General features: G+C 42.2%; 1 protein-coding gene across 3 annotated transcripts; it reads right to left on the minus strand.

The window, feature by feature from the left end:
• Nucleotides 1–1,837: 1,837 nt before the first annotated feature.
• LOC143878585 (Tetratricopeptide repeat (TPR)-like superfamily protein) lies at nucleotides 1,838–24,529 on the minus strand. Of its 3 annotated transcripts, none has more exons than XR_013251026.1 (3): nucleotides 24,115–24,529; nucleotides 2,407–3,542; nucleotides 1,838–2,326 (listed from the first exon to the last, which is right to left on the minus strand). XR_013251026.1 is itself a non-coding variant. In XM_077380860.1 (2 exons), the coding sequence occupies exons 1-2, from the start codon at nucleotides 24,223–24,225 to the stop codon at nucleotides 2,484–2,486; spliced, it is 1,170 nt and encodes a 389-aa protein (XP_077236975.1). In that variant the 5' UTR covers nucleotides 24,226–24,528; the 3' UTR covers nucleotides 2,401–2,483. The 3 variants fall into 3 exon arrangements, 1 of the variants encoding a protein (XP_077236975.1); XR_013251025.1 differs by having other exon boundaries at nucleotides 1,838–2,331; XM_077380860.1 differs by lacking the exon at nucleotides 1,838–2,326 and having other exon boundaries at nucleotides 2,401–3,542; nucleotides 24,115–24,528.
• Between the last annotated feature and the right edge of the window lie 1,105 nt (nucleotides 24,530–25,634).

Genomic DNA, 25,634 nt, shown 5'->3' on the forward strand with positions numbered 1-25,634 from the left:
CCATAGCTCGGTGCTGCCCACGAGTGCCCACAGTTCCACCCAAACTTCTGTGCTTGTTGGGCCATCGGAATCAAGTCTCATAGCCTATGCTGCATTCCCCATGGCCTATGTCCTGCACCATGACCATCGCTTGCCATACACTGTCATTGCTATCCACCCAAAAATCATCCAGCAATTGTTTATGCTTGGACTCTTGGCCTACGAGCCTCAGTCACAAATATGGTTTCTAGGAATATATTAAATTTGTTTTTTTTTTTTTTTTGAGTTTTATACCGGGAAAAACGATAAAATAAAATTATTTAAAAATATATAGAGGGGGTACAGAGCTCAAGCTCGGATAGCTCATCTGAGCTAGCCACTATAATACACCATCTACCATGTTGTTTGACTCATCCAACGCATTAATTCCATAGCCCCTGACATTGATAGGGTGTTCCTAAAAAACCATCTCCATACAATCTTCCTAACCATTCGATCTGTGGAGGCCCAAAATGGACTCATTTTCTAGCCGTCAATTTTAAACCTTCACAAATCAACACTTACCATGATCCAATGGAGATGATTTCTTAGGAACACCCTATCTATGTTAGGTCCTATACAACCCATATCTAACATAACCCAAACAACATAGGCACCCATCCTATTTAGAGTCTCTACCTCAGATAGGTTATCTGAGCTTGAGCTCAGATACCATTACCTATATATAAAATAGAAAAATACTGTAACAATACCGCAATATTATCATAGTAAGGGATTTGATAGGGTCCATCGCAAAAGAAATTTAGCGGCTGATATGTCGCATGTCAGACCAACCACCTTGTGAATGGACACAACAGCTTTTGTCTCCATTCACAAGGTGGCTGGTCTGATGTGCGACAGACCAGCCGCGAAATGCATTTTGCGATAGATGCTAGCAATTCCCTCATAGTAAATGAAAATATTGCCATATTTGAGATCATTTTGGGATGTTGACATTTTGATAAAATGTCAGCGTAAAATTGATATATTTTGGGATGTTGGCTAGCGTGTACCAACTGACAGCAGTGTACCAACTGACAGCAGCCACGTATGCTGAATTTTGTCTTCATTCACGAGGTGGGTGTTGTCAGATGCAACAGACCATCTACGAAATGCCTTCTGCGATGGGCGCTAGCAGACATAGGCCTACGCCACATACTCCACTGGCCTGGGCCCTGGGAGCGTACACCATGCAAAGTGCACACTTGCAATACCACCACAATGTGCCTTGCTTGCCTAATCACCAAGGAGTAGGCATTGCTACTGGCCTTATCCACATGGACCCCTAGCCCATGCCACCACTCCAGGTGCTAACAGTGAGCCCCAACACAATGTTGGAGAATTCCAAGCTGTCGTACCAGAATGGTTTGATCGGTTGACCATAAAACCATTTGGTGTATGCCTTATTTTTCCAAAGGCGAAAGGACAGAGGACCACTTTGTAAGTGATCCAAACCATCATTTGTAGGCCTCCATCACTGATAGGTAGGTTCTACGGCAAAAACTGATCAATTAGACATCCAGACCACTATTATTGAGGGGAAAGTGTAAACACGACGGCTCAAAAATTGGAAAAAACAACAGTACATGAAGTTTGACAAAGGGTTCAAAATCAATTCGAGCCAGGGCATTTTTGCTGGTATGCAGAATCCATTTTTTGCTGGGATTTAGAATTGATTTGAGTCCAAAATCGATCTTAGATTGTAGACCAAACGCTCAACTTTGACAAGAATCGGTTTTGGCCTCAAAATCAATTCTCAAATCCAAAACAAACTGGGGCTAAGTCAGGCAGATTCATCGAGCAAGCTAACCCATGGGTAGATATAGAACTGAAAAAAAATATAGATTTAAGGGGGAAAACTAAAACCTTCTTCACCTTGTATGGAACTTAGGCCTGCAGCAATATTCCACAGGACTTCTTTATGCCGAGGTCGCAAGTCTGATCCCACTACAAATTTCTGAGACATGGATTCTGAAGTTTCTAAATGGGGAATTCGCAAGACTATACAAACCAATTTTTACTAGTCATCCATCTTGCAAGCCATCGGTTAGCATTAAAAACTCGTCGGAAGCCCCGAAACATCTTACAGCGCCATTCTCTCTGAAGCAGTGTATCATGCCAGCTGTGGACTGGAATATTCAAGTTAATTCACTCTATTTCTATCAAAGGGACATTTGGTTTACAAGATGCCTTAATCTATGCGGGAATCATATCAATCTTCCCAATTATAAAATGCACGTCCGCAACTTCACCAAAACGGTATAGGCATGGATAACACCCCAACTTCCGACGGTTGATCTTTGAAATTCTGTCCTGAAAATATTAAAGTATAAGAAGAAAAATAAACTATAGAATGCTTGAAAAGAGACCATGGAAGAAATTGCATACCGGAGCCTAGCTGTTTATCTTTTGCCTTCTTTTTCTTCTGACTGTTTTATGGTTTGGTAGCTAACTTCACACGCCGGCTACCTGCTCTTTTTTCTAAAATCTTTTGGACTAACAAGCTTGGACTCCCACGAATTCATTTCTTCTGAAAAACTCAGTGCTAACTTGAACTTTCCAGCCTTCTTTAGATTACTAATCAGTGCACGATATGCATAAATTGAAGGGCGAACTCGTCTTTTCTTCATCTCGTTGAATAATTCCAACATTTTCTCAACATTACCCAGTCGGCCAAAGCCATCAATCAATGCTGTATAAGTTCGCAAATCAGGCTCAATTCCTCTCTCAACCATTTCCTTTATAAAAATCACGCACAAATCTAATCTACCCACTTTGCGGAGACAGTTGACTAAGGTGTAAGTAATTATGTCGGGAACATGCCCAGTTTCTTTCATGGAGGTAAACTCAAGAAGCATTTGATCCACACGGCCTAATTTGCCCAGGATTGATAGAACTGTATTGAATGTAACTGTGTCCGGCCTACACTTCAGACTCTTCATGTGCTCAAATATCAGCAGTGCATTTTCTTCCTGCCCAGTTTCTGCACAGCCATCAATAATCCTGTTGAGGATAGTTGCATTTCTTTGAAATGTTAGTTCTGACACTACTCTGATAAAATGGAGCAATGGGTCAGAATTGGTAGCTTTCTGAAACGCCCTTGCAACATTAATAAATGAGGTCGAATCTTGGGATTTAGAGGTTAATAGTAAATCTTTGAATGCCCAAGAAGAAAGTTCAAAATCATTTGCTTGAGCTGCTGCATCTAGAACAATTCTGTATGTATTTGAGCCTAGGAATATCTGTTTATCACGCAGACCCTTCAGTAATTGAGCAACACCAACCAGGTTGCCCGATCGGCAGAGTTTCTCAATGTAAATACTGCAATTTTCCTTACCAGAAACCGGGTCGTCTTCAACTGCTAAAAGAACCTGTTTCAAGGCCTCATTTGCTGTCTCGTGTTCATTGGAGGAAGCCAAGGTTGCTACAAATCGATATTTGTTGTATGATGGAACATATTTATTTTGAACAGCAATGAAATCTAAGAATCTATCAACCTTAGACGGTATGCATATGATGGAACTCTGTTATCAAGAAAGTAATCAGTCAACACATCGTTAGCAGATAATACAGAACATGAATAAAAATCGGTATTCAGAAAATCAAAATCAATTAGTAAAACCGTGAGAAGGGTGTGTAGAAAGATTTATTAGTCAGAAGTTTTTCTTCATTCTTAAATGAAATTAATAAATAAAAACTTAGGGACAGATCAAATGAACTCCAGAACTCCCCGTCAAATACTAGCAATTTTCCAATAAAATATATTCTAAAATGTTACATCAAATTCTAGCCAGTTTCTAAGATGACATGACATTTATATGTCGCGATAAATTATACAGAGCATCCAACTAAAATATATTCTAAAACTTTGCATAAGATTCTAGCCACTATCTAAGATGACATGACGTTTATATGTCGTGACATTTATGTGGTGATAAATTATATAGAACAGCCAGACCAATGAGACTTGGAAATAAAATTAGTAAAAAGCTTACAGTATTCTTAATGAACAAACCCAAAAATATATGGAAAAATAAGATGGAGCCTCAAGAAGCCATTTGCTGAAAGTCCATATCAAATTCTAGCCAATCTATAACATTCCATGACTTTTCCATGTAGAGATGAATTGTAACCAATAAGACATGAACACAAAACCCAAAATCAACAAAATCCAAAAAACAAAAAACAAAAAGCACCCTCCCTTTGCAAACGTGAAGCAGCTTTTTCGGTGGTTCGAGATTATCTCAAGAATGAAGATTAATTTACATAAGAGTGCCGTGGCTGGTATTAACCTCGAATCGCATAACGTTTCGAGCAATGCACAAACTTTAAGATGTCAGGTCGCATGTTTTCCCATCAAATACCTCTGCTTACTGCTAGATTACAGTATCCTCAGAGCTGAACTATGGGACCCGGTAGTCGAACGCATTGAAAGAAAGGCAACGTGGAAGAAAAGATACCTGTAATTTGGTGGGGGGTGTGTGTGTGTTGAGGGGGGGGATGGGATGACCCTCATAAAATCAGCTTTTGCCAATATGCCGGTGTACTATATGTCACTTTTCAAAGTTCCAGCCAGTGTTGCTAAACGAATTGAAAAACTTCAAGGAACTTCATGTGGGAAGGCAAGGAGGAGGGAAAAGACTTAAACACTTCATTGGCTGGAAAAAGGTTTGCAAATCAAAGAGAAGGGGCGTTCTCGGTATCGGGAAAATCAAACTACAGAACACGGCATTTATGGGAAAATGGCTGTGGCGTTTCGGGGAGGAGGAGGCCCTATGGCATAATATCATTGACGATAAATATGGAGAAGGATGGGGGGATTGGGTTTGCAACGCCACGTCTAGCAACAAGGGATCGGGGGTTTGGAAGTCAGTTGTTTATCTAGGGAGCAATTCTTGCCTCTAGTGAGATTTGGAGCTGGAAAGGGAGATTTCGTCTGTTTTTTGGACGGATGTATGGCTGGGGAATAAAACACTTGCTGAGGAGTAACCCATACTCTTCCGCCTAGCGCAGAAACACGGATCCACGATTGCGGAATATCTAAACATAAATGCGGGCCACGATAACAATTTCTTGGATATTAGATTGAGGCAAAATCTGAAGACTCTGAGATTGACCTCTTCAACTCACTCATAAGCAGATTATCATCATTCTACCTATCTCAATATGAGGAGGACCACTGGGTGTGGATGCAGGACTGCCAAGGAGGGTTCTCGGTTAGGTCTTTTTTCAGGCGACTCAACGACGGCCGAGGTCATGTATACAAGGTTTTAAATTTCGGTTTCGTAATGCGTTTCGGTACTCACCAAAACCGAAATTTCAAACTTTTGTTCGAAATCCCTCAAAATAAAAAAAGTAATATTTTATACCACTTGAAATTTCAGGCGAAATTACAGAAATTTCGGTAATTTCGCCCGAAATTTCAGGGAAATCTTAAATAATTAATAAAGTGTATCTTTTTAACGTGGACTCTCCTACAATTTTGGACCGAAATTTAAGGAAAACGAAATTGCGGCCGAAATTCCGAAATTTTGGTCAAAATAAAGTGATGTTTCAAGTAATCGCAATTTCGATTTCGGAATTGACCGAAACCCGGATTTCGGTCGAAATTTAAAACCTTGCCTGTATATCGACGTGCAAATATTTGGAAAATACTAGCCCCACCTCGTATCACTGCTTTTCTATTGACACTAGTTCACTGAGGCATCAATACTTGTGATCGGGTAAAGATGCACGGTTTTCGGCTAGCAAGCTGGTGCGTATTATGAAAAAACTCAGAGGAATCACTCAATCACTTATTTCTTCAATGCCCCTGTTGGATATATATTGTATTGCCTAAGGGCATAGTTGTCATTGTACTTCTCTTCTCTAATATAAATACATAAGTGAGCAGAGTTTTCCCTAACTCGTTATTTTCTCTCTTTTCCACCCAAAGCCAAATCCATCAAACCCTACATTCTCCACCTCCTTCATCAAACCCTAAGTCCCACACCCAAACCCCCTCTAACCCTTTCCCGTACGCAACCCCCATTCCCTCTCTCCACCCGTACCTACGCCCCCACCATACGCACCCTCCCTACCCCGTACGCATCCCCCAAACCCCTCTAACCCTTTCACGTACGCAACCCCCCTTTCCCTCTCTCCACCCATACCTACCCCCCCCCCCTCTCCATACGCACCCCCCTACCACGTACGCATCCCACCCACGCCGTATACGCTCCCGCATCCCACCCACCCCCGTACCTACGCACCCCCCAACCCGTATCCCCTCCCACCCCCGTACAGCCTACCCTCCCTCCCCGTACAGACCCCCACACCTCTGTATCCCCTACCCCCACGCCCTTCCCCACTCCCACCTTCCGTACGGCCTACCTCCATCCCCGTACCCCCTCCCACCCTCCGTACGCACCCCCCCTACCCCGTACGCATCCCCCAAACCCCTCTAACCCTTTCCCGTACGCAACCCCCTTTCCCTCTCTCCACCCATACCTACCCCCCCCCCCTCCATACGCACCCCACCTACCACATACGCATCCCACCCACGCCGTATACGCTCCCGCATCCCACCCACCCCCGTACCTACGCACCCCCAACCCGTATCCCCTCCCACCCCCGTACAGCCTACTCTCCCTCCCCGTACAGACCCCCACACCTCTGTATCCCCTACCCCCACCCCCTTCCCCACTCCCACCTTTCGTACGGCCTACCTCCATCCCCGTACCCCCTCCCACCCTCCGTACGCTCCAACCCCACCTCCCTTTACCTCCCCGCAGTACGCCCCTCCACCCCCATCCGCCACTTCCCAATCCCTTCTCCCCTATCTCCACTACTGTGTCCTAATCTACTCTCCACCCCCCATCCGCCACATACCAATCCCTTCTCCCCTATCTCCACTACTGTGTCCTAATCTACTCTCCGCTACTGTGCCCCTTCCATCTCCTTGTACGTATATTCCCCCTCCCCTCTCCGTACTCTTTCATCCCTTTCTCTTCCTCATGGTTTAAACTCCTTTGGCTTTCTTCTCCTCTTCTTCGCGGCTCCGATTCTATTGTTTCAATCTCCTTGTTTCTCTATGGCTCGCCCTTCTCGCCCCATTCTCTTTTCCTTTATCGGGGCCGCGTTCTTTTCTCGGGATCGCAGATCTGACTTAATTTCACTTTTTCCTTTTCTCTCAGTTTGCCGGTGTGCTTGAGAGCCTCCCATATCTATTGTCATTTCTATTTCTTGTCATGGATTCCCCCACTGTTACGGATCCTCCTCAGGTCAGCACTTCTCTTACTGACACCCTCTCTGCTCCGGCAATTGCCTCCTCTTCGAGTGATACTCCTCCATCCTACTCTTCGTCAATTGATCACTCCTTTCCTCAGATGACCTCTAAGCGTTTTGACGACTCCAACTACTTGAGTTGGAGTCTCGCTGTTGAGACCTACCTCCTCACTCGAGGTGAGGTATCTCTTATTGAGCGGGATCCCCCTCCTCCCTCAGATCCTACATATGACCGTTGGCGGCAGGATTATGCCCTCATTCGCAGCCTTCTATGGCAGAGTATGACCCCCCAGGTGTATAGACCATTGATGACCTTGCGTACCTCTAAGGCCATCTGGAATTATGCCGCTCTGATTTACTATGGGGTTGATAACCTCACACGTCTCTCATCCACGTACTCTGAGTGGATACGTCTTCAACGCGGTGATGCCTCTCTATCTGATCACTACAGCCGGTTTATCTCACTCTGCCAGCAGCTCGACACATATATGCCCCCGACCACTGATCTGGCTGTTGTTACTCGACAGCGTGACCAGTTCCATGTTGTTCACTTTCTTGAGTCTCTGGGGCCAGAGTTTTTACCCTTTCGTCAGCAGATTCTCGTCTCCGGTTCACTTCCATCTATCACCGAGATTTATTCACGTGCTCAGCAGTGCTTACCCGGTGCCTCGTCTACTGTTATTCCCGCCGACGGTTCCGCAGTGGCTTATGACGGCGGTTTCCGTTCTGACAGTGGTGGTGGCTCAGCCGAGCGTCGTGGCGGCCGTGTCGGTCGTGGTGGTGGCGGCCGTGACTTTGGTGGTGGCCGCGATGGTGGTGGCGGTCGTGGTACTGGTGGCTAATCCCGTTCTTACTGTACTCACTGCCGCCGAGAGGGACATTATATCGATACTTGTTACACTCTTCACCCAGAGCTTCGTCCATCCCAGTTGGCCAACCTTACTACTGCAGATCCTATTGATGCCTCGCCAGCACAGTCCATTCTTGGCAGCGCTCCTCCCGCCCCACAGAGTGACACAATGACTATTTCCAGTGCCAACTACGATGAGTTACAGCGTCTCCGTCTAAGCAGCCGCCCACCTATTGCCGGTTATGCCCAGCCAGGTAGTTCACCGCCCTCTCTCCTTACTAGCTCAAGTTCCTGGATTATTGATTCAGGGGCCTCGAACCATCTGACTGGTAATGCCTCTTCCCTTAGTTCTTTTTCTCCATTTTCTCTTGCGACTCATTCTGTTACTTTAGCTGATGGGACCTCTACACCCATCACTGGTATCAGTACTCTATTTCCACATTCTGGCTTTACCTTATCCTCTGTTCTTTGTGTCTCAAAATCTCTTTTCAATTTAATTTCTGTTAGTCAAATTACTAAGAATCTACATTGCTCCGTCTCATTCTTTCCTTCTCACTGTGTTTTTCAGGATCTCACGACTGGGAGGACGATCGGCTCGGGCAGTGAGGTGGATCGCCTCTACCATCTTGACAGTGACTTGCCTCGTGTTGCCTTACACAGCTCTGTCAACTCATACCTGCGGCATTGTCGTCTCAGTCACCCCCCTCTCCAGAAGCTTCGGCAGACATCTACTGTGTCCTCCACTATTCATCCTTTTGATTGCGAGTCTTGTCAACTTGGGAAACACCATCGTGTGTCTTTCCCCTCTAGGATCCTTAGTAGAGTATCGTGTCCCGTGTCCTTTTGATTTAGTATATTCTGATGTATGGGGTCCCTCGCGGACTGTCTCAGTTTGGATATAAATATTTTATCATATTTGTGGATGATTTCTCTCGTGTTACTTGGTTATTTTTATTAAAAGACCATTCTCAGGTTTTTAATGCATTTCGTACTTTTTATGCTGAGATTACTACACAATATCAGTGCAGCCTTAAATGTTTACACACTGATAATGCACGTGAGTATTTTTCTACTGAGTTTAACACCTTTCTCTCATCCCACGGTATCATTCATCAATCTTCATGTGCACACACCTCCCAGCAAAATGGTGCTGCTGAGCGGAAACTCCGTTACTTACTCGGCATCACGCACTCTCTTCTCTTTCAGATGCATGTCCCTAAGTCTTATTGGAGCGATGTCGTTCTCACCGCTTGCTTCCTCGCCAATCGCCTTCCATCTTCTGTGTTGGATGGCTCCTCTCCGTACCCGATATACTTCATCCCACAGGTGATCCCTTTCCTCTTATCCCCCGGGTCTTTGGTTGTGTCTGTTTTGTACACAACCTATCTCCTGGTCTGGATAAGTTGGGACTCTCGGACCGAGCGCTGTGTCTTTCTAGGCTACTCCCGTACCCAAAAAGGCTATGGATGCTATAGCCCTCGGCTGAGATGGTTATTTATCTCGGCCGATGTTACCTTCTTTGAGTCCACCTCTTTCTTTCAACCTCCTACTGTCCATGATGGTCTCTCTGATTCTCCAGTTCCTCTTCCTCTACTTGTCCTACCTAATATGGTTCCTTCTACTCCTCCTATTATTCCTTCTCCTCCTACTATTCCTCTTCCTCCACCTCCTCCCCCTCCTCCTCCTGTCACACGGGTCTATAAGCGTCGCCAGAGAGATGTTGGTCCTGCCCTACCGCCTGGGTTGACATCCTCGCAGTCGGAGATCCCCGCCTCCTCTTCTTAGGTACCCCTTTTACCCTCTTCTGGTGAGTTAGTTGATTCTCCTATTGCATCTCGTACCCACTCTCTTACGACTGCTCATCCTATTTCTTCTGTGGTTTCTTATGACCATCTGACTCCTATGTTTCGCAGCTTTGTCTCTTCCTTCTCTTCTGTCTCTTTACCCAGGTCTGTTTCTGATGCCCTTGCTCATCCGGGTTGGCGCGCTGCTATGGAGTCTGAGATGGCTGCTCTCCGTTCCAATCACACCTGGGGTTTATTTCCTCTTTCTTCTGGGACACATACAGTTAGTTGTAGATGGGTGTTCACCATCAAACATTTACCAGACGGTACTGTTGAGTGCCTTAAGGCGCGTCTTGTCGCCAAAGGTTACACCCAGACCATCGGCGTTGATTACAAGGAGATCTTTTCTCCGGTTGCCAAGATGCCCTCTATTCGAGTCTTTATTTCACTTGCTGTCAACCGAGGTTGGCCCCTCTATCAGCTTGATGTCAAGAATGCCTTCCTTCATGGTGACTTGCTTGAGGAGGTTTACATGGAGCAACCTCCAGGGTACGTTGCTCGGGGGAGATGTCATCATCATTTTCAAGGATACGCAAATCCTTATATGGGCTCAAGCAGTCTTCTAGAGCATGGTTTGGGCGCTTTAGTGATGTTGTCATGTGATTTAGCATGAGGCAATGTGCAGTTGATCATTCTGTTTTTAGTTGTCACTCTGATGCAGGACATGTTCTCCTCATAGTCTATGTGGATGATATTATTATTACAGGCAGTGATACGGTTGGTATACAGAAACCGAAGACCTTCTTACAGGCAGAATTCTCCAATAAGGACCAGGGTCGCCGACGGTATTTTCTAGGGATTGAGGTAGCTTATTCTGGCAGCAGTCTATCTCTTTCTCAATGAAAATATGTGCTAGATTTGTTAGAGACTGGATTTGTGGAGGCAAAGCCTGCTGGTGTTCCCATGGATCCAAATGCCAAGTTGCTTGCAGAAGAGGGAGACTTGATGGATGACCCTAGCAGGTACCGTCGTCTGGTTAGGAAACTTATTTATCTCATTGTTACTCGCCCAGATATCTCTTATGCAGTTGGGGTAGTAAGCTAGTTTACGAGTGCTCCACGTACCTCTCACTGGGCAGCGGTAGTTCAGATTCTTCTATTTGAAAGGTGCACCAGGGAAAGGTTTGGTATTTAAGAAAAATGGACATGTCAGGGTGGAAGGATTTAGTGATGCAGATTGGGCAGGATCTCCAGCAGATTGGAGATCAACCACGAGTTACTGCACGTTTGTTGGCAGCAATCTGGTATCGTGAAAAAGTACGAAACAAGAGATAGTTTCGAAGTCTAGCGCCAAGGAAGAATACAGAGCTATGTCCCATACGAATGGGGAGCTTCTTTGATTACGGTCTCTCATGTCAGAGATTGGTTTCTCTGCTACTTCTCCAGCTCAGCTTTACTGTTATAATAAAGCTGTGCTTCACATAGCCACCAATCCCGTATTTCATGAGCGAACCAAGCATATGGAAGTTGATTGCCATTTTATTCGCCAGAGAATCCAGAGGGGCAAAATACATGTTTCCTTCACTCGATCTGTGGACCAGTTAGCAGATATTTTCACCAAATCATTGCCTAAGTCAAAGTTAAATGATATTTGTAACAAGTTGGGAATGTATAATATCTACATTCCAGCTTGAGGGGGAGTGTTGGATATATATTGTATTGCCTAAGGGCATAGTTGTCATTGTACTTCTCTAATATAAATACATAAGTGAGGGGGAGTTTTCCCTAACTCATTATTTTCTCTCTTTTTCTCATGTAACAGCTCCTAAACTTTCCAAGTAAGGAAAAGGATTGTCAAATTCTTTAAAATGTCTTGGGTGCTTCCTCGGCGTGTTACAAAGCCAATCCTCAACTGGACTGGTGCTTTTTTTGGATGTTTCGGGGAATCTATGTGGAAATTGATTCCCTACGCCATTGCTTGGCACATATGGAAGGAGCGCAATAACCGTATATTCAGTGGAAAAGAACGTGGCAGACCAAACATTGCCCTTGACGTAAAATTGTCCACAATCAAATGGCATCTTGCTAAAGGTGGCAATCCTTATTCTGGAGGCGAAATGTTGCGAAACTGGAATTTAGAAGTCACAGAGAAGAAAGCTAAACTGTGTTTCTCCCCTAGGTGGATCCCACCACCTGAAGGGTGGTACAAACTAAACTTTAATGGGAGTTCTAGTGGTAACCAGGGTAGGGCGGGTGTTGGCGGGCTCATTCCTGATCACAGGATCCATTCTTATGCCATATTCTGGACCGGCTGGTGTTTGTGACGCGAAAGAGGCAGAGGTGACGTCACTTCTCTTTGGTATGAAATGGTACGTGAAGCATAACCTTGGACCACTGATCGTTGAAGGCGACTCCACAAATACAATCGCATGCGCTAAGAACAAGAATTGTGGACCGTGGGTAATGGCCAACAAGATCAATGAAATATGGGACCTGATAGCCATTATACGCCCGTCGACCACACACATGCAACGATCTGCTAACCGCATGGCGAATGATCTGGCTAAGGAGGGTGTTGACCGAGCTCACATTTGCATTGAGGATCATACCTCAGCGTAGGGTGTTTTTCACACTTGCTATCTTGTCGTGTATTAGAGGGCGAGCCTTGGCGCAACGGTAAGGTTGCTCCATTTTGACCTGTTGGTCACGGATTCGAGTCACGGAAACAGCCTCTCTGCAAAGCAGGGGTAAGGCTGCATACATCTAGCCCTCCCAATGCCGACCCCAATTAGTTTGGGACAAAGGCTTAGTTGAGTTGAGTTATATCTTGGCGTGCATTGCATAAACACTATTTATTCAGAGGACGACTTGTCCCTTTGTAATGACTATGGTTCTATTCAATAAAAATGTTAATTTTCAAAAAAAAAAAAAGGCACCCTTCCTAATTAGGCATAGACACATAGTACATAGTCTTTAGAGATGTGTCCCAACCTCCTATGCACATTGAAGAATTTCATTTAACATGTTCCTTTTATGACCCACCAAATCGAAGATACTAACATACAAGCTCAGAAATGATGAATGAGCAAAACCAACATTCAAATTCAGTAGGTGTAAGTTATGAACAAGAGTGCCAGAACCAATCAAATTTGAGTCACTATACAACAAGGTAGCACGACCACCAAAAGTGGAAGTGTAACCAAGTGCATTTGGTGTTGAAATAGAAATCAAATGCCGCCTCATAGCAGAAACAAATAATTTTTTTCTCATATCTAAAATATGTCGAGTATCTTTTAAAAAAAAAAAAATCCACCTGCTTCGATCATCGCCTTCTCAGCATTTTCCATGAAATGATATTGATCCCCACCATAGGGAAGAGAAATACAAGCAGTTGTTTCGGAATCCAACCAAGTATTGATGGGTGCATCAAGCTAATTTGTTTCCAAACTAACCAGGGAAAGATAACTACATTTGCCTGCCAACCATTTCGTATAATTCCAACAATCAATCTTATGATGACCAATTTTCCTACTAAAAAAATGAAAAGAAACTCTATCTGTAGCACGGGCAACATTCTTTGAAATTGGAGAACAATTATTGACAAAAAAGGTGTGAAGACTAAAATTTCTCTAAGATGGCAACCTCCCTCTCCAGGTAGGGTGAAGTTTAATTTTGTTGGGAACTCAAAGGCAATCCAGGACGAGTGGGTATTGGAAGATTATTTTGTGATTACAATGGACGTATGTTACGGAAACAGCCTCTCTGCAAAGCAGGGAGCCTTGGCGCAATGGTAAGGTTGCTCCATTGTGACCTGGTGGTCACGGGTTCGAGTCACGGAAACAGCCTCTCTGCAAAGCAGGGATAAGGCTGGGTACATCTAGCCCTCCCCAAACCCCGCAATGGCGGGGCCTTGTGCACTGGGCCGCCCTTTTTTTAACAATGGATGTATGTTACTTTCCTTCTTTGGGCCAGCAGGAGGGTGATTCAAATTAGGTGGAAGCGAGAGCCCTTCTTTGGGAGTAAGAATATATGTAAGCTCCAGGTTCGGTCATTAATTATTTAAGGTGATTCTACAAATGTTTTGGCTTGTGCAAAGAATAAAGAATTAGGCCCATGGAAATTAGATCATATTATATTAGAGATTAGAGACCTATGTTTCATAATAGGATCGGAGTTCCATCATATAAAGAGGTCAGCAAACGAACAAACAGATAGGCTGGGGAAAGAGGTAGTAGAGAAGGAAGAGGTGGTGATTATTGGATCATATTTGGAGGAATGAGGAAACGAGGCTGGACTTTTAGTGTAGCAGGCGGGAGGATTTCTTGGTATTACGTTTATGTATATACTCTGTGGGACGCCTTGTCCCTGTTGTATGTACTAAGGTGGCTGTTTTATTTAATAAAATTATCATTATTTTAAAAAAGGGAAAAATACAGATACACCCCCTTAACTTTCTGACACATTCAACGATAGCCCTAGAGTTTAAAAGTCATCAACGACGCCCCCTGAGGTTTCAATGGGTTTTTTTCAACGTGACGGAGTGGACGACGAGTAGGAAATGACCATAATGCCCATCCTTATTAACCGAACAGACAACGCTCATTTTCTTCTCCAAAACTAGGGTTCACTGTCTTCTCTCATCGTCTTCAACCTTCATAGTATTCAAGCTTGTTTCTGAGGAGGCTTTGATTGTCCATCTTCAGCTCTCATCCTCTTCAACCCCATAGTATTCAAGCTTCATCGTATTTGAATCAGGTGAGTTTTTCTTACTGGAAATTACGGTTTCATACATTTACGGTTTTCATGCTTGTTATATATCAGGACCTTTGGCTCTGACACCATGTGAAACTACCGGTTACTCCAAAAGCATAAGCTATTGGAGAAGGCGTTATTTGATCTTTTATACTTTAACAGATATGATATGCTTACCATTGTATTAGAAATAGTATGTGTTTGTTCGGACACTATGAAATACACATGCCATACATCCAAGCCTACCAAGTAATATGTTTGCTACATTCATATAGAATGGTAGTTTTATCCACCCATGCACCCTTTCATGGATTTGGATGTGGTTCAGGTGTTAGCGTTAGGCAATCAACGAAACAGAGAATGTTTGTATTCTTTCTCTTCCAATTTTGGGAATGCTAAGATCGACCAAACTATAAGTTGCGATACCTCTTCAAACAAATCATATTCCTCATTAGTGTTCTCACCATGTCATGGGGATAAGCCACATCATCCTCAACTCCCATGATGGAGGTTCCTAGTAGGGTAGTTGTAGTTAAAGTGTCCCATCTTGGAACACCGAAAACATTTAGTTTCTTTGTTGTTGGACAGTTTTGATTCATTTGCAACTCCCTTTCCTTTTGCCTCTTAGGCAGGTGTTGCTCTGAGCACATTGGATCTGAAGTTAGAAGTAGTATTGGGTTCTGCCTAGAAATGCGATTAGTTTATGGAAAAGCAGCTAAGCAATCAAAGAATACGTGTGCATTAAGAGTCATGTCAAACTCAGAAACCTTCACTCGATAGGAGCAGACGCTTTTTCGATATAGGAATCAGTATCTAATGAATTCAATGGTTCCAACATAAATGAAAGAAGGGGATGGAATCACAATGAGATCTTGATCTCATAAGGGGGATATGGCGAAATTGGTAGACGCTACGGACTTGATTGGATTGAGCCTTGGTATGGAAACCTATTCCCCAGTTAATCTATAGGCTCAAAATCTGTTTCACTCAAGGATTTTTGCGCTCCCAATCATGAGTATGGGCACCTATGGTATTTTTCCGTACACAGGTAGCTCTAGGAGCAGGCCTAGGTGTCGGAATGACCTGACAATTATCTTCCCTACCATACTCAACTCAACTCAGCTCAACAAAGCCTTTGTCCCAAACTAGTTGGGGTTGTCTAAATGAATCTTTTAGAAAAGTTCATTAAGAAGGTGAAAGGAATCTACCCGGCTCTAATCCTGGCTCTAGTTGGGTTCTTCTACGTGGATCATTTTCTTCCATTCCATCCTATCCAAGGTCATGTTCTCTGCTATGTTCCTAGCTATCAAGTCTTTCCTCACTGTTTCTACCCAAGTTGTTTTCGGTCTTCCCTTCCTCTTTTTACTCAATCAACTTGGCACGAGTCACCTCTTCTCACTGGAGCATCCAAAGGCCTACGTTGGATATGTCCAAACCATCTTCAGCGGTGCTCTCTCATCTTCTCCTCAATTGGTGCCACCCCCACCTTTGTACGAATGTCTTCATTTTCATTCGTGCCATGGTTATCCAAATTTTGTGTGTGGTCCCCTTGGTTAGCAGAATTCCCAGTCTCGACCATAGTGTCACCCTCTTGATTAGAGTTTGAATTTAGATGATTATCTAAAACTTAAATCTATCAAGAAGTTTGAATATAAAACCATTCTTAGCTTTATCAGAGAACCTCCCCGTATAATTTTTGTCGCTTCGAGCAGTCATGTAAGCATAAGCTTTGATATTAAACTAACGCAGAACTATGAGAGAGATTTCCTCTAACTTTCAGCGATGTAAAACTCAATCTAATATAATAGATCTAAGGTTTGAACAAAATTTAGAAAAATAGACACAAATCTAACCTTTAAATCTTAGATCTAGGCTAATCACAATGATCAATAGTAATATTACTCAAATATGACCCTCGGATCTCAAGTTCAAATCAATCACTAAATCTAATGGTTGAGATTAACTCAATCAGACCATCAAATATAAAATCGAATCTGTTCAGTATGCTCCTCAAGACAATTATAGTAATACTTAACAATCTACAAAAAAAAAAACTTTAGATATCAAAATCACAAAAAAAAAAAAAAAACCTGAATTATTCAATTTCAAACAAGTAGAGTAAAAAGAAAATATGTAGATATTATTTCAAAAGAATATATATATTTCAATAGACTAAAAGAAGATAAGGGGTAGAACTCTAGGGCACCATGCCATTGGATCCGATGGCTTCACACTAACAGGAGATGAAGAAATCACTTCAAGATCGATTAAAGTAGAACTCTTCCAAGGTTGCGCAAGCAATGATGCATATTGTAGGCCCAATAAGAGGCATCTTTGCCCATTAGGAATTTTAAATATTTATTTCCATGTTATTTTAGTTTCTAGGATTTTTATTTCCATGTTTTAGCTTTTAGGGCTTTTATTTTCCATGGAATTTATTTGCCTATAAATAGGCCTCATGTATTAGGGTTTATTATATCGGGATGATTAATAAAGATTGATTGGCTTCTCCCCTCTACATGTTCTTCTACTTCCTCTTCTTCTCCTATTCTCCCTCATATTTCTTCTTCTTCCACCTTCCCCTCTTTCTCGTCTATTCTTTCTCTTCTCTTCTTCCCCTATTCTTCTTCCATTCTTCTCCTTCAATTCTCTTCTTTCCCTATTTCTCCCCTTTCTTCTATTTCTCTTCCTAGTCCTACATCAAATGATGTAGGCGCGTCATGTCAAAGGTGGGCCTCCATTTCGTCGATGGGAAGAGATTCGTTATGAATTTATGGGATTTTATGCGATATTGACACATCGGTATGAACTAAGATTGAAGCATGAACGAATAAGAAGCTCGCCGTGGACGTGAAGCCACAGCATGTCGTGCACGAGGCGCCAAAATTGAAGCAGAAAACAGATATTTGGAGCATCACATGTATGAGAAGGAAGTTACGAACACTATTGAGGAGCAAGATGCTAGTGTTGATGAGATCATTATCGAAGTTGAGCCCATGATTATGTCAGATACAGAGTCCCTGATGGCAGATACAGAATCAGAGATGGAAGATATAGAGCCAGAGAGTCTAGTGATTGATGAGGCATTGCCAGAGCATGGAGAGCACGAGCAGTCTACTGAGGTTGTTGATTCCATATCATTACATGAGCACGGTGACAGTATCGATTCTCCAGTAGATGCTCCCATCAAGATGATAGTGGCGGTTGAGACAGAGGATTTCAGTGCACATGATGGACATCAGGAGGGCTATCAACCTGACATCACTAAGCCAGTTACGGTTCTAGCAGTTGGCTTTGTCCCTGATTCCATTGAGCTAGATTTGATACTAGTGGATGCTGATCTTATTGAGGCTAGTCATGGATTGGTACTGCCCATAGATGTCATGCTGATCCCACCGATCCAGGAGGAGTACGTTGCTATCTTCCAAGCCAGTTTACTTCTCCGGCGCAGTTTGTGTTCTTATGATTCTACATGGGCGATTTCTTCCCTACTGTTCCGTCGACATATCAGGCAGCTCTCACGATTGTCACGAGTACTAGACATCACGAGTTCTTCTGACGGATTACGAATCCTACTGCTTGATTGGGTCGTATAAATATTTGAACGGGGAGGACTAGAACTCGAGGTCGAGTTTTTTTCAAGCGGGGAGAATGATGCAGATTGTAAGCCCAATAAGAGGCGTCTTTGCCCGTTAGGACTTTTAAATATTTATTTCCATGTTATTTTAGTTTCTAGGATTTTCATTTCCATGTTTTAGTTTTTAGGGCTTTTATTTTCCATGGAATTTATTTGCGTATAAATAGGCCTCATGTATTCAGGTTTATTAAGTTTGGATGATTCATAAAGATTGATTGGCTTCTCCCCTCTACATGTTCTTCTACTTCCTCTATTCTTCCTCTTCTTCTCCTCTTCTCCCTCAGATTTCTTCTTCTTCCTCCTTCCCCTCTTTCTCATCTATTATTTCTCCTCTTCTTCCCCTATTCTTCTTCCATTCTTCTCCTTCTATTCTCTTCTTCCCCTATTTCTCCCCTTTCTTCTATTTCTCTTCCCAGTACAACATCACAAGCTCTTGTAAATCATAAACATAAGATCCTAAAATCGATGGCCTTAAGGCCTACATATATAGACTCTCAAAATGGCTTCTAGAAACTTCCTACAACTTGTCTTAAAATGTATGGATCTTCAAGACACAATATCCTAAACCCTAGAAGGTTTCCCCTTCAAAACTCGCAAAAGCAAACCCAACCCCTTCCTTATGAATATGAAAGTAAGCGCCCCCCCCCCCCAATTATCAAGTCGTGGGGAGTACCCCTGCGCACGCAAAAAAAAATGCCCTAGCGCTTTTCAGGTGCTGATCCCTTAGTGCTCGCCTCGTATGACGGCACTTTTACAACTTCACCCACAACTCCTTGTTTGTGAAGGTTCACCATTGCTACTAGTTCGTGAGAAGGAAGTATTGTGTACCAGAATGTGAGAAAGCTTCTTCTCAACATATCAGCTCATGGGAAGAGAGTTCTTAACACATCTATTCATGATAGAGTCATCTTCATCGTAAGGATTCAAACCTTTTCTTCTATTTTCAAAACCATTACATAATAAATCATGTTTTGATATTTTGAGCTGTTATTGGAGAGTTGTCCCGAGCATTTTCGAACCGTATTTTTTTCTCATTTACAGTTCCATTGAAATACATTTTTAAGTCCCATTCATAGATCTGTTGTTCTGTCTTAGTTTGGAATATATTTGTGAGAATCAATCCACTTTTTTGCTTGTTGAGGTTAGGCATTCTCAGATTTCGGATATTACACAAGTGGTTATTGAAATCTTGAAAATGACAAAATTATGATGAGTGTTTATTGAAAATTGAAGTGCATATATCACGTCCATACACACACACACATAAATATGTGTAAGGAAATTGGTAGATATCTATATATCGTAAGGGTGTTTACTGTTTACAATCCCCCACCCACCGCTACCCATATGTGTATACACATGCACATACACAAACATGACTTGAAGTAGTGATCCTTTTTTTAGCACAGATGTTTACACAGGCTATAGTCGCCTACAATCAAATGGAATCTTTGAGATAAAGCAATACCTAGGTTACTGCATAGAAGAAGAAACATGGTTATAAGAACAAAACAATTAGATGCTATGGCTAAACCCCCGGGACAAACATCCAGAAAAGATGAGCTAGTAAATAAACCAAAACCTATTGAGTTTGTTGCCTCAACCTTTGAATGAATCGACCATTGTCATGTGATGAATGGAACTGATAGAATTCATAGAAGGAACTACTTTGTGATTCGCACATTAGGTATGCACACCTCTGAAGAACCTCCAAAAATGTTGAGCCAAGCTAATAAATAGGCCTAGCTTCCTAAGTACCTTGCTAAAAAGTACAATCATAAATGAAGATAACACTAATTAGTCAAGATTTCGATTTTTTAAGATTTTACAAGGATAATATGATATTCAAGTGGTGAAGATTCTCTACCCACATTAAGTTCTAGATGAGGAAGGGCGACAAAGGCTAGAGAATGGCACTAATACGTGTTGTGAGAGTCAAACCAGTCACTATTGAAGACTTTCCCTGTGGATAATGGTACTACAACCATGTACATCATACATTGTGCATGGCACTAAAAACCAAGGTAATGACACACCTCGTAGATGCCCTCCCAATAGTGACATGATGAAGTAACTCCAATCAACTAAATAAAAGAAACTCAGGCAAGACCATTGGTTGCCTGAGCTGAGAGCCTTTAATGTTAGATACCATTGGATATCAATTATTTAAGGCCTAGCTTCGCACAATAGACAATCATCATGCTACTCCTATCTATCATAATCTGCCCACTTCTTTATCTTAAGTTCTTGACCAGCATCATTATATTCTTAGACCTCATAACTCGATACTCTGAGGGCCTAGGATTCAGGAACAACATTGGTTTACTCATAGTTACTGGGAAACGAATTCAGGAAGCGAAGCGTGAAACTGAACCAAGAAACGCAGGGGAAAAAAGAAGGGAAACGAGAAACGAAAAAAGATAGAAAATCATATGAGAAACGCATCGGGAAACATCTTAAGAAACGCATTAGAAACGTTTCAGAAACAACAGAGAAACGTCAATGAAAACATATGAAAGGCAAGGAAAATATGAAATAAATAATTTTGTAGATTTAAAATTTGTTAATTTCAAGTTTCTATTTAAATATTTTTATTTTTATTTTTTATTACAAGTTTTCTTTTTTAATATCTATACCACAATTATTTTAGTGTGTATTTTTCCACAATGACTTTCATAAGTTTCACATGTGTTTCCCAAGAGTTTCAATACGTTTTCTATGTGTTTTCCATACGTTTCTCAGATGTTTCACAAAAGTTTCTCATATGTTTCCCATGTGTTTCCAATGCATTTCGGAAACGTTTCCCCTATTTTTTCATCACGTTTCGGAAATGTTTCCGAAACGCGTTTTAGGAGAAACAAGTTTCCCGCCCGCCCATGGAGTTTCCGGCTACTATGGGTTTACCCCTAAGAAAGCCTAAGGTCAGTTTGAGGTTTGGCCTTGAGCTAACACATTGCTTTGGAGAAGGCACATGTAAAAGAACTTTGGATCATATTTTATGAACCATTTCGGATCCCACTACAACCCCACCAAACCTCGTGGATTCCTTTCACGTCATCCAAATGTACAACAACCAGCATGTACAAGGACGCCCAGACGGAAGCTAACCAGGATGTATCAAAATTTTGGTTTACCAACTAACTATTAGCAAAGGAAATTTTACTCAAGAAATTAAGTTTTCCATGGTTCTTTCTCTTCCTTTCTTTGTGACACATTTATCACACCCATTCCCGTACAGGCCGTACTTGAATAATCTAGTCAGCCAACGATGGAATTACACATAATGAATGCAATACAATTTACACTCCAATAATAAGGCAAAGTGCCCGAGGTTATATGAATCATAGACGATATACTGGTGCTAAAGATGATTCTAACTCTTAAGAGCTTAGATATGGTGCCTCTCAAAAGTAATCAAGGAATATTAGTCCTCCTACCGAGCCTTAAACAATCCTACGCTTTCTAAGAAATCAGACTGCTATTGTTGACTCTGGCACCTACGCCTCGGTCATGGGGATGGGGGTATTTATGAATTACTTCTGCAAAGCACACAAAAATGTCTTACCAATGGCATTGCCCAGGTTGCTTATTTCTAGTTATTGATTGGCACTACGCCAATCAACAACTTCCACTGGAAAGCCTTGCACATGTTTCATCACCATAATTCCAAGTGCTAGAGCATAGAGTGTGCCATACATGGTCATAGCACCACTGCCACGACACTTGGGAATCTCAATACAATGGTTAGTGTCGCACAACATGGGGTCATATCATACTATGACCTCTATCAACGTTCAACGTTGAAAACTCCACATGAATAGGCAATCGTCGCCCTCTAGTTTGCTATATCATCCTCATTTCCCTCAAGAATATAAAATTTTTCATGTAGTGATGTAATCTTATCTATATAGCGCATGTCATCAAGCTGTCAGTTCCCAATCGGTTTGTCTTGTCTACTAGCTTGCTTTGTTTCAACTAGCTTGCTTTGTTGCTTCATGAAATTCTTGAGAAATAAATAGACAACAATGTATTCTCTCTCCAATCCATCTAGCACATGGCACATGGGACAAGATTTCAAGGTTGTGCGAGCAAGCTAGGTTTGTATGTATAGGGAACACTCCACATCTTTGTTGCTACAGGGATGCTCCATAACCTTAATCGAAAGGATGATATGTGGTTGTACCACCAAGAAATACATCATTTTTTGCCAAACGAGCATTCTTCATGTGGAATCTTTTGAATGATGATGACACTTACCTGGTTGCATAAGAAGATTTCCCATGATCGCATCTCTAGGACCATTACGCATGACAATGCCTCTAGTTGTTACATTCACCTACACATAATAGGGCCAAATGATGAGTTTTGGAAGCTAACTTAGTCACAAAGCATGAGGGAAATCTTTCCCAACACTTCGATGTGCATGGCCATAGCCTTGTAGTCATGCAATATAATTTTAATTATCAATTCAAGCATGACAATGTCCCCAACAACAAAAAATAGGGAACAGATCAAAGGTTGCCAGAGCGGGAAGTGAAGCGGGAAGCGGGAAGCGGGAGGGGTTGAGGAAAGGGCCGAGGGAGTGCAAAGGGAAGCGACGGGGAAGCGTGTTTCCCATTTTTTGTGATCCTCATAAAATTAAAGCGATGGGAAGCGACGGGGAAGCGTGTTCCCATTTTGGGGAAGCGTTATTCCAATTGTTGGGGAAGCGAGATTCCCATTTTGGGGAAGCACGATTCCCACTTTTTGGGGAAGCGTCCAAAATCGTGTTCCGGAGAATCACGATTCCCTGATGCAGGGCGCGATTCCTGCTTCCTTGGACCGGTCTCTATGGCTAAGGACCAAGAGCATCCACTAGAACGAGAGGGTACTGTTTTCCTATGCCAAAAGTCCTAAAATTATCTAGTTAGTTAGGATCACCATTGCTGAGGTATAGAGATGATGACGGGCTTTTTAATGCAAGTGATATGTTGGTGATATCCTAACAAGGATGCAAAGCCATTGAGGCTTTACCGCTTTGTTGGGCACTTAGTGGATCTACCAGAATAGATATTGCAATTGAGTTACTGATGTTTGAATTTAAAAAATAAAAATAAAAGAAGCCTCACACTAAGGTCATCTTCTTAGCAAGATCACAAGTAGACGTCAACTTGCTTGTGTTCATTAAAGTGAACATCCAGATTGAGGCCATGAAGCAACATCACCACCACCCCCATGCACCATAAAATCACCGTGATAACCACCCCACATGAAATATCAACCATTTATGGATATTAACCAGGTATTCTGAAATTCATAAAAATGGTTCTTTGCAAAGAATCATCAGTAAATATAACAAGGCCGGCCCAATTACGTATGAATGAAAGGCATTTCTCACTGCAAATTCCCTCATGTTCAAGCGCTAAAGGGCATCCCTTTTCTCTAGTGAGAAGAAGTCACAGTCTCTAGTCTCATTGTTTTAAGGTTTCTGTCTTCCAGAACCAATTTTACGCAACCCCATAAAGAAGACATTTATTAGCATAGGGATGGAAATTAGGTACGTTGAGAATCACTAGACTCAAATCCCCCCCTCCCCAAAAAAAAAAAAGGAATAGCATTTCTAGCAAACTATGACAGAAAATACACAATTTAGAAATTCACGAAGCGCTACACAAATTAACAGCATTTGTTACCATGATACGAAAAAAGTCAAGTCACAGATGATACTAAAGAGATCAATTTTTTTCTCTGTCTTAATGTGATTGCAGGGGAACAGAAAAGGACAGTACAGAATTTTCTGAAACCTTAAAAAAATAGAGATATTCTTGCCTCGAATGCTAGTTTCTTCCTTCCTGTAACAAAGACGGAGAAATCTCTGCAGAAATTTCTGGTTGGACGACATTTAACGGATATCCGGTAAAGAAATATTAGAATGCTCATCGAATCTCGTCGGTTTTGCCATCAAATCCCATAAGGCATTTGATTGTAATAAAGGGGAAGAAAAAGGACGAGAACGTCCAAATTTCAAAGAGAGAGGGAGAGACCTAGGGTTTCAAATAGGAGTGAAATAAGCACAATGAAAACCCAGAGAATCAGACATACAGAAGGAGATGTAGGGCTACAGGAAGGTAAGAAGAAAATGGGCCCTATCCAATGCCCTAAGTAACGGGAGGGTACAGATTGAATTGTAAGAAAAACATTTTCCATGTTTTTTGGGCAGTGATATTGCCCCTTTCTAGTCCGCAACTGTTACAAGACTACTCCAGCCTGTCTCTCTTTGCAACATGAACCCTTGGTGGGCCAACAATTAATTTGTTGAAATATTTGAACAAGGTAGGCCACACACATATTTTTCAAAAATGAACTAGATGGCCCACACCATCCAAACTGTCTATTTGATGGGCCACAGGTTGTGCCCAAAATTTCATTTCCAAAGGATGATCCTAGCCCTCCAATCTAAAGAGAAACTGCATATATGGAAACCTCTATAGATCGGAGGGTTGCAATCATGATTTGTGGGGCACAACCTATTTACGTTGTGGTCCATCAAATGGACGGCTTGGATCATCCTGTGGTGTGGGTCGTGCAGTACCCACTTGTAGGCCCACCCATATTTTCCAAAATAAAGTGTACGGTTACCATAGGATGATCCAAGCCGTTCATTTAATGGGCCAAAAGTGAATAGGTTGTGCCCCAAAATCATTTCCATAGGATGATCGCAACCCTCCGATCTACAGAGTTATGTCTTTGAGAATGAAAATGGTTGTGACTCAGTGCCCACATGGGAAATGTGCTTGCTGTTCGGGACCGTAGATCGGATAGGGTTTAGGTTCGGGTCTGACGGTGAATAGGTATCCCTTTGGCAAGATTGAGGTGTGCAAGAATTAGCAGCTTAAAGAAATCTTAAATGATGTCTTTTTCATCAAATTAGATCAAAGATCAAGAATCATCTGATGAGGGTGGGACCAAGGACAATAGGCCAATGGCTATAGCCAACAATATTCGACCTTATCACCGCACACCTATCGTAAAAAAAAAAAAAAAAAAAAAAAAACTTCCAAACACCATATTGTCATTTGGGTCGGGGAAGGAATTATATTGTTATATACAATATTCAAATTGCCCGAGGCCTAACTCTTCGATTCGTGAAGATTCGTATACAGTGTCGTCGTACTAGAACGGAGGGTTATGATCATCAAGATGAATATTGGGGCACAACCTAGCTATTTACATTGAATCTCAACAAATGAACAGTTCGGATCTTCGAATAAAGTGGCCCAATGAATTTTCTAAAAAATACGTGTTATATGATGTATGTAGGTTGGTGAGGTGGGCCCAATATACATTTC

Source organism: Tasmannia lanceolata, unplaced genomic scaffold (genome assembly GCF_043159265.1).
Source record: "Tasmannia lanceolata isolate RefF3 unplaced genomic scaffold, GAP_Taslan_0.1 ptg000006l, whole genome shotgun sequence".
Taxonomy (NCBI): Eukaryota; Viridiplantae; Streptophyta; class Magnoliopsida; order Canellales; family Winteraceae; genus Tasmannia; species Tasmannia lanceolata.

What these genes read in the sequence shown, in the direction of transcription:
- LOC143878585 (XM_077380860.1), bottom strand. Translation starts at nt 24,225, where the DNA reads ATGAGCATTCTAATATTTCTTTACCGGATATCCGTTAAATGTCGTCCA. An exon ending in GGAAGAAACTAGCATTCGAG is followed by an intron (nt 3,543 to 24,114) that starts GCAAGAATATCT and finishes TCTTGATAACAG; the next exon opens with AGTTCCATCATATGCATACC.